This window comes from Rhineura floridana, chromosome 14, assembly GCF_030035675.1.
Source record: "Rhineura floridana isolate rRhiFlo1 chromosome 14, rRhiFlo1.hap2, whole genome shotgun sequence".
Classification (NCBI taxonomy): Eukaryota; Metazoa; Chordata; class Lepidosauria; order Squamata; family Rhineuridae; genus Rhineura; species Rhineura floridana.
This window is the reverse complement of record NC_084493.1, coordinates 21,173,695-21,183,243: the sequence shown is the minus strand read 5'-3', so window position 1 is coordinate 21,183,243 and position 9,549 is coordinate 21,173,695. Positions and strand designations below refer to the sequence as shown.

General features: G+C 49.4%; 1 protein-coding gene across 1 annotated transcript in view; it reads right to left on the bottom strand.

Moving 5' to 3' along the window:
• Positions 1-9,549, bottom strand: part of ALPK3 (alpha kinase 3) — a 90,139-nt gene that overhangs the window by 14,900 nt on the left and 65,690 nt on the right. Inside the window, exons 7-12 of the mRNA XM_061595833.1 lie at positions 7,958-8,085; positions 6,646-6,681; positions 5,475-5,749; positions 2,571-2,659; positions 909-1,126; positions 312-360 (exon numbers count right to left, since the gene is read on the bottom strand). Of these exons, the coding sequence (XP_061451817.1) occupies positions 312-360; positions 909-1,126; positions 2,571-2,659; positions 5,475-5,749; positions 6,646-6,681; positions 7,958-8,085 (795 nt within the window). The remainder of the gene's footprint in view (positions 1-311; positions 361-908; positions 1,127-2,570; positions 2,660-5,474; positions 5,750-6,645; positions 6,682-7,957; positions 8,086-9,549) is intronic.

The window sequence follows — 9,549 nt, the reverse complement described above, 5'->3', positions numbered from 1 at the left end:
CACAAAAACAGGGTGGGTCCTAAAATATACATCTCAGATATTAAAGGCCAGGCTAAAGAGGTGCATCTTCAACTATGCCCAAAGGCTCCACACCATCACAATTCTAGGTCCACCACACCTACTCCATCCGTTTGTGTTCTACTTGCGAGCTTCACATGGGCATCTGGTGGCTACTATGAGAACATGATGTTGTACTAGATGGGCCTTTGGCCTCATCCAGCCAGGCTCTTATGTTCTTAGACCCTATTTCAGCCCTGCCATGCAGCATCATTAAGTCCCCAAACACTTTGTGTTGCTAGGTGGTCACTTACCCCTTCGTTTTGGTAGCAATCCTCACATTGGTGACTTTCCACCCAACACCTGTAAAAGATGCCCAGCCTAGGTCACTGAGATTGGCAAAAAGATAATCTCTCTTTGCTGTGCTAAGATGCTATGGCAAGTCTAGGTTTAATGCTCTTAGCCCAACCCAAACCAACTCTGCCGCAGCATTTGCCAGATCCCTAACAAAAATAAACCCTCTTCTCATGTTTTGGTTGACACACAGACCAGGTGTGGGGAACCTTTGGCCCTCCAGATGTTGGTGAACTACAACTCCCATCAGCCTCAACTAGCATGCCCAATGGATAGGGATGATGGGAGTTGTAGTTCAACAACATCTGGAGGGCCAAAGTTTCCTCACCCCTGACATAGACCATATATCTGAATGAGGGAATAGGAATTTCTCACAGGGCTTGGGTTTCCCAGACCCCTCGACATTCTGGCCATACTCCACTTTATCAATGCCCTTCTAAAAAAATGTGGCAACCAGAACTGGACTCAGTACCCCTCGACAATTAACAGGGCATTCCCCCACCCACCCACCTTGAAACTTTTCTCAGAGAGTTAGGGGACGGAGACGTCAGCCTCACCTTCTAAGTCTGTCACTAGGATGTTGCCATTTGTCCACAGGTATAGCCAGTGCTGGAAGGCACAACACTTTTGCCCAACCTCAGAGGGGTTGGCTGGAGTCAGGCTGCCGTTTCGTCCTCGGCTGCAGTAGTGCTCAAGCAGGCCGGGCAGGTCCTCCTCCATGGTTGCATAGGGAATATTGTTTGCTGGGCGGTAGATCAGGTAAAGAGGGATGATTCTGTGCAAAAATAGATTCCCACTTTGGTTAGTGGGGCTGTTTCGATAAGAGATGCTTCACGCATGGCCATTTTCCGATACAAATGGAACACATAACTTATGTAACAGGTCAAGTGTTTACAACACCTCTAACCGAGCGGGTGCCAGGCACCGCTGAGGCCCATTTCTCAGCAAAGGGCCCACTGTGGCCTTCAGAGCGTCCTGGTCTCTGCTGCTGCTGCCTATGCACCTAGCGTGTGAACCCTGACAAAGGCAAGGAGGAGGAGCAGCAGCCTCCACTAGCATTGCTCTCTGGTCCTCGGCAGCAATGCAGACTGACCCAGATGGTGAGGAGGGAGTATGCCCCACTGTCGGAGGCTATAGCCTCTGAATGCCAGTTGCTGGGAACTGCAAATGGGGAGAATTGCTGTTGCACTCAGGTCCTGCTTGTGGGCTTCCCACAGGCATCTGGCTGGCCACTGTGAGAACTGGATGCTGAACTAGATAAGCCACTGACCTCCAGCAGGCTCTTCTTATGTTTTTAAGAGCTAGTGGGCAGTAATAATGACAGCAGCAAGGAGATGGGTCCATGAAGGGAGGGGAGCATGCTGAAGTTATCTTGCCCAAGCCCCCCCCCAAAATCTGGAACCAAGTTTATCATGTGCTTCCACATTAAGAAGTTGCATCCAGCAGCTGGCTCTCAACAAGGATGCATACGGAAGAAGAGACCTGCAGGCCATCTTCACTCAAGATGAAACACAGAAGTGTCATGCACAAAAATCACAACGTGTGGACTGGTCCTAAGTTTTCTGGTCTTCAAGGAGGGTCAGTGTGTGTGTGTGTGTGAGGAGGGAGGAGCCCTGGATTTAATGTAACAATTATTTATTATTATTTATTATTTATTTCTTAAATTTGCAAGCTGCACTTCCTCAAAAAGGAGCCCAAGGCAGCAACAGCAACAAGTTAAAACTGTACAAGTTAAAATCAAATAAGAACATATTTTTAAAAAATCCCTGTTCCTTTGGCTCAACAGGACTGCTTTAGTGGATGCCCTCATTAATTCAGAGTGCTAGTATGTCACCATACAAAGCCAACCCGCCGGATACATAAATAGTCCTCTTATGCCAATAACCTGGCAATAGGCATCCTGCTTAGAAAGTGTTCTTTCTAGCAGGGGTTTACTCCAGAGCAGAGTTGGGGAACTTGTCTCCTTCCATTTGCTGTTGGACTACAGCTCCCATCATTCCTGACCATTGGCCACGTGGGCTGGGGCTGCTGGGAGTTGTAGTCCACTGGAGTGCCACAGGCTTGCCACCCCCTGCTCCAGAGAGGCATGAGACGTTGTCTCCTTTCTTCTTATCTGTCAGCTGTTTGTATCAAGGTATCAGGAGTACAGGGCTGGATTCAAATTAGGAGCCTTTTTCAGTGGAAGGCTGTCAGCTGGACTGGAAGGAGGTACAACTTACTCAGGCACTGGCCCAAAGGCAGGGATGGCTCTGGCCTCCGCAGCAAAGATCTTACAGTATTCCCGGCTCGAATTCTGGATCTTACACTCCTACAGGGAGCAAACAAAAAATCTTTCTTGAAACTTCCTAACCTAGCAGGTAGAGCGGAGTGACACATGCATGAAAGCATAACGGGTAGGTCAACCTGGCGGGCCCAGAGGATGCTTAAGCAAAGGGACCAAGGACAAGAGCTCCTATTTTACAGGACAGCCACTTGTAAAGCCACTCATCGCTGCATCCAGACAGTGGTCTAGTGCTTGCACCCCCAATTCCGATGGAATAGAGAGAGAGCGCTGAGTGGTATCCACATATTGATGACCCCACACTCCAAAGCTCTGGATGCTTCCCGGCAACAGCTTCATCAGGGACAGAATGAAACCTTCCAGGAACCCAGTGCTCAGAAGCCATGGGGCCAAGCAGAAGTTCCCTCCCCCCAGTGCTATTATCTGCCAATGACCCCGCAGGTAGGAGCAGAACAATTACAAAACAGTCTCTCCAACTGCTCAGAGTCGTTCCATGAGGGTATCATGGTCAATGGTACTGACTGTCGCCAAGAGATGAAGGAGGATCAACAGGATAGCACTCTTCCTGTCTCTCTCCCAATAAAGGTCTTCAGTCAGGGCAACTGAGGCTGCTTCCATGCCGTAACCAGGTGAAAGCAGACCGAAATGGATCCAAATAATCCACTTGCAATAAGTCTGGAGTTGACCTGCCACAACCCTCTTGATTACCTGCATTTGTTTATTTATTTTATTCATTTATATCCCGCCTTTTCCCCAGAACTGGGGCTCAAGGTGGCTTACAAAAATTTAAACAAATATAGTTAAAAACAAATCTAAATAAAACATACGGAAAGTTGTAATTAAAATGTAATTAAACTATCTACAGAATCAAAACCATTTAAAACATAGCAATTACAAAGCACAAAATAAAAAAAATTACTAAAACAGCACCTTATTAATAGCCCTTGTAGTCAGTTCCCAAAAGCCTGTTGGAATAGAAAAGTTTTCACCTGCCAATGGAAGGACAGCAGGGAAGGGGCCAGTCCAACCTCCCTAGGAAGGGAGTTCCAGAGCCTGGAGGCAGCTGTCGGAAAAGCCCTCTCCTGTGTTCCCACTAGACGTGCCTGTGAGGGTGGCGGAACTGAGAAAAGGGCTTCCCCAATGATCTCACAGGACTCAGACAGGCTCATATGGGAAGATACGGTTCTTCAGACAGCCTGGACCCAAGCCTTGTAGGGCTGTATAGGTCATAACCAGCACTTTGAATTATGCTTGGAAATAGACCAGTAGCCAGTGCAGCTGTTGTAACAAGGGAGTCATGTGCTCCCTGCAGTCAACCTCAGTTAACAATCTGGCTGTGGCAATTTGGACCAGCTGAAGATTTGTGCCACCAGAACTTTAGGCACCATCCGGTCCATCTAATCACCGTCTAATTATGGCAATAATTAATTTTAGCACCCACTAACAAAGCCCAGCTTTCACTGGAGGTGGCCTAAATCCAGCCACAGCTGAACATAAAACTTCAGCTGCCACAGCCCAATAGCAGCAGCTAAGAACCACATATAACACGTGGTCCTATTAATTGGATAGAAAATATGTACATGCAGCGATAAAAAGATTCGTGCAAAAATACAGTATTGGCTCCCCAATGGCAGCAACAGATACAAAATATCTAAACAGATAAACTCAGACTAACAGGCCCATAAAATGTTTCCCTTGCCAGTGAAAAACTCCTGATGTAACAGCACGGCAGTCTGTCCCCCACCAGTCCCCAAAATGCCTCCAGGCCAACTCACTGGCGGCAGTTACCGGGCACACTAGTCTTCTCTCATATACAGGGGCTTCTTATTTCTAGTCTCTTATTCTGAAAAACATCCCAGCCCTGCCTCCCACCCAGAGATATCTTCCAAATTCCACTCTTCGCAGATGCAGTAGACTCTTGCTTCCTTGTGTCTCACAAAGTGGTGACCACAGGGGTAATGCCCCTTTGTTGATTCCCCCACTGCCCACAGCTGGGCCAGTTTTTATCCCTTCCTGGAAGAGCAAAACACAAGGACAGAGCCAGGGCTGGCACCAAGGATGACTGGGACCTTGGGCACCAGCCTGCCCTGGGCCCACGTCTCCCGCCTGCACCTACGTCTCCCGCTGCGGTAAATGCTGGCTGCGCTGCGAGCTCATGCCTGCCATCAACCAAGATAGTGGCTGAAGCTTCCCTATGGGGCTGATGCCTCCACCGCCATCTTGGTTGATGGCATGCATGCATGCGCGCTACATGCGTGCACATGCCCGCTATCAACCAAGATGGCAGCAGGGGCATTAGCCCCTTAGGGAAGCTTCGGCTGCCATTTTGGTTGATGGCAGGCATGCAGCACGGCCAGCGTTCACCACATTGGAAGACGTAGGTGGGGCATGCAGGCGGGCATTGTGGCCCTTCATGGTTGTAGGGGGGCCTGGGAGCTCCCTCTCTCCGATCCATGCCAGGGTTGGGAGTTGATGCAGATCACGGAATGGGAGCACTACCCACCCACCCTAGGGAGGGGCCCTGGACAGAGCAGCACCAGCTGCCCTTGCCTCCCTGTGGCACTGTGCTGTCTTCCTCCTCCACACCTGACCACCAAATTAAGTGGTGATTGGAGGCAGCTGCAGGCAGCAAGCGGCTAGATGTGACAGGTGCTCACCCCCACTCCCAGTGTCCTGACTGGTGCCTCCTTGGCTGCTTGCAGCTGGGCCATCTTATGCCTCCCATCCCAGCAACACTAGAGACTGAACCTGGGACCTTCTGCATTCGAAGTGAGCACTCACAGCACGGAGCCGGCCAAGGCCATTTGGGAACGAGCAGGGTGCCAAGCCTCCCTCTACCCACCTGGATGGTGATGTCATAGTTCCTCTCCACCAGCGTGCTCTCACTGCGCCCGCCAAAGGCAATGAGGTTGCGGACCTTGATGATGCCCGTGTGCCCAGACTCAAAGACTGGTTCGAGGCCGTAGATGGCACGGGCACGGCACGCCTTGCGCAGAAAACCTTGGCCCACCTCCAGGTCCTCCATCATGATCCGGCCAAAGAGCTTATCCCCCCAGAAGCCAGAGTCAGCCAGGCCTTTGGCAAACACCATGGGCGTCATCTCAATCTCCTCACCAACTACAAGAGAGGGAGAAGACATGGGGAATAGGGTGGAGCTCAAAGAGTGGGGAAGGCGGGGGATGCTTACCTTATGGGACTCAGTTCTTGTGGCGGAGACAGGGAGAAAGGGGGCCACTGAAGGATCTAGGTCAGCCTTTCCCAAGCTTTGGGGACGTTGCTGGACTACAACTCCCATTAGCCCCAGCTGGCAGGCTAAAGGTCAGGAAGGAGGAGAATTGTTGTCCAACAATGTCTGAGGACCCACTGGCTGGGAAAGGCTGATCTAGGGGGCATGACTTTTGTTCCAGTAACAGATGGGATGGACTCTCTCCTTGGCACACCACCAGTGCACATGCTCTGTGATGCTCAGATGCAGCAGTTGGAGGAGGGAGAACAGTTGGTTTGACCAACGATATGGAGAGCCAAGGGAGAATAAGGCAAGGGACAAGCAGGGACGATGAGCAGAAAGTCTAAGGGACTCAAAGCCAGACAGGCAAGTGGGGGAGCAGAACGTGCTCCATCAAGACCATGGAACCCCATGGAGAAAAGAATGTGGGGGAGACAGAGACCCCAGGGGGGCGTGCCTGGCTACCATGGCTGCAGGATCCACGGTGCCTTGCTAGAACCAGGCAGGATGAATGAAGAAAGGTCAATCGGAGAAAAAGAGAGTATGGAAGACAAGAGGGCAGAGGCTTCCTTTTCCTGGCTTTGGCATCACAGAGGAGACACTGATGTCACTGATGTCTCCTACCCTCTTCATGTTAGGCTTTGTCTCCTACCCTCTTCATGTTAGGCTTTGCATGTGACACAAGCTACACAGGAGGAGCATGTGGGGTTCACATGTGGGATGGGAGCCATATTATCTGGGGGGGAGGGGCACAGACTCACCACACCGTCTCCTGGACACACTTTACCTTCTATTTCTTCTTTGGAGATAAATCCTGATAGCACTAAGAAAGAGAGAGAGATTTATCACAGCTATGGTGCTCCAGTTACTTTTGTTACATCTACACCATACTTCTAAAACACATGGCTGCCCTTAGGAATCCTGCGAAGTGTAGCTTAAGCCTCAAACAGCTACAATTCCCACCACCCATAACAGTGCGCAGAATTCTTTGGGGGAAGGCATGCGCTTTAAATGTGCTTTAAAAGTTGGCTGGGAAAAGGAAGGCTCTTTCCTTCAGTTTAATGCAGATTTCACTCATGCTCTAGCTCCCCCTTCTTCCTGTAAGCCCAGCATCTCTTTGCGCCATTTCTCCAACAATCTTATCTGCCACCAGCCTCCAAAACGCATGTGCCTGTGGCACCTGCAGGCAGGGCTGCTTTGCAACCACATATTTTCTGTAGGGAACTGTTTGCACGATAACAATCCATCTGTGTCTCTGTTGCAATTCCTCATCATGTGGCAGATTAATACACACTTGTGTACATGTGGATGTGTGCGTTTAACAAGTGCCCCACTCTGTGTACTGCACTGTCATGTTCTGCCTGTGTGCAAGAAGCTCCCTATGGGAAGGCTTTGCTGCTACCTAACAAGTGCGAACGCATTAGAACCTGTCAGGAAAACTTGCCTGACGGATCAATGCTGTGAGACATTATTGTTATTGTTTTATTAAAATTTATATCCCGCCCTTCCTCCCAGAAGGAATCCAGGGCGGCAAACAAAAACACTAAAAGCACTCTAAAACATCTTAAAAACAAAAGACTTTAAAACATATTAAAACAAAACAGCTTTAAAAACACATTAAAGCACCTTAAAAAATATTTTTGGAAAAAAAGCTTTAAAAACACCCTTTTTAAAAAAAAAGCTTTAAAAAACATTTTTTTTAAGAAAAAAGCTTTAAAAGCACATTTTTTTTAAAGAAAAGCTTTAAAAAACATCTTAAAAAGCAATTCCAACACAGAGGCAGACTGGGATAAGGTCTCTTAAAAGGGTTGTTGAAAGAGGAAGGTCTTCAGCAGGTACCAAGAAGATAACAGAGATGGTGCCCTTCTAATATTTAAGGGGAGGGAATTCCAAAGTGTTAACACTAACGGTCCGCTTCCTATGTTGTGCAGAGCAGACCTCCTGATGAGATAGTGTTCTCATACTGGGATGAATCCTGGCGCCTACAGAGCTCAAGCCTTCTCCCCATGACACAAGGATGTCCCCTCTGCTGCACAAGCCTTGCATGATGAGTACAATCTCCAAGAAGCAGCTGACCCTGGCAGCAGGAAGAGCCTCACCTTCAGCGCTCAGCAGGAAGTCAGTGGAGTCGGTGCCATAGTCGTTCTGGATGGTGCACTGATAGACCCCGCGGTCCTTCAGGGAGACCTGCACAATGGCCAGGGCTGCCTGCCCTTCATCGCCGGAGCTGGAAGAGAGTCCAGTGAGAGATAAGAGCAGGGCAAGCTGCAGAGAAAACGGCATGTGGCCTGCAAACCGTCATGAAACAGAGAGAGGAGAGCAGGGCCTGCTGCAGAGCTTGGAGAGATATCCATCCAATGGGAACCCCCAGCGGGACTCCTGTGATGTGTCCTTCCCTGGCTCTCCCTGTCAGGTTCCTACCTGCTCGTGGTTACTGCCTGTCTCTAGGCACCACCAGGGACTCCACCAGTCCGGACCGCACTCTCTTATGGTTTCTCTCCCCGCTCTAGCACAGATCTCAACAGATCCCCCTGCTAGGCAACCACCAGTAACGTCCCAATACTAGTATTCCCAGAGACTCTGAATACTGGTATTGTTATTCTCTTCACCGCTGCCACCATTTGTTACAGTTCCCCTTCAGCCTTGGTCATTACCTTACCCTCCCTTCTGGTCTGTGAAACCCCAGCCAAGGATCAGGCCTTTGGTAAACCAAATTAAGTATTTATTACAGATAACAAAGCTAACAAGATTAACAAGATTTCTTCTTAAGGCACATAAGCATATGGTTTTACTCAATACTAATCTGAACTCCACCCCCCTCCTTCTTCACTCTCTCCTGGCAAACAACTCTCTCAAACCCCACCAAGCAATCCACTCTTTCTCTTCTCCCCCCTATTCCACTCTCACTCTTCCTTTTATACATTCAGCCATTTTAAACACTCAGCCAATCATCTCGCATTCTACTGCCCATTCACTCCCCCTCTTTCACTCCACTTACCATGTATCTTCTAAAACAACACCATATATATATTAATATAGGAACATCACAACTCCCACCTCCAAGCTAGGATGTAGCTGCCATTTATGGCACATCCTCCTTGTCTCTTTGCTCCACAGAAGCCAGGAAGGCGCTGCTGCTTGGTGTCACAGCTGGTGATGGTGAGTAGCAGCAAGTGCTGTCACCTAGAGGAGCGAGTGGCGGCAGCGGTACCTAGCTGCCATTGCCACTCATTTGCCCGACTGAGCGAGCCGGCAAGTAGGCGATCAGCAGCAAGGAGCAGCATCAGCTGGCACTGCCTCTTTCTGGTGTGAGAGAAAAGAGAAGCCACCGCTGCTGCCACCTGGGTAGCCAGGTGCTGGAGGTGGGCCCTCCCAGGGTAACCAAGGACTTGGCAGCTACCCAAGGATTCCAACATGTGACGCCATCTGGAGGGGAGCAAACAGCTCTCCTAATCTACCTATTAAATTTGAGCGACAGAAGGCACTTACTAAAGCCTGGAAAAGGTCTGAAAACCAAGCTAAGGAGGCTGTGTGTGGGCCAAGCAATGTGTTGCATTAAATGCACAATCACATCTTAGATGTCTGGTTGAATAAAATAATGAAGAAAGAAGCAAGCAGTCAAACACAAGGGGAAACCAGAGAGGGTTTTTTAACCCTTTCCTCCACTCCCCCCACCAGAAGCTGCTTTTGT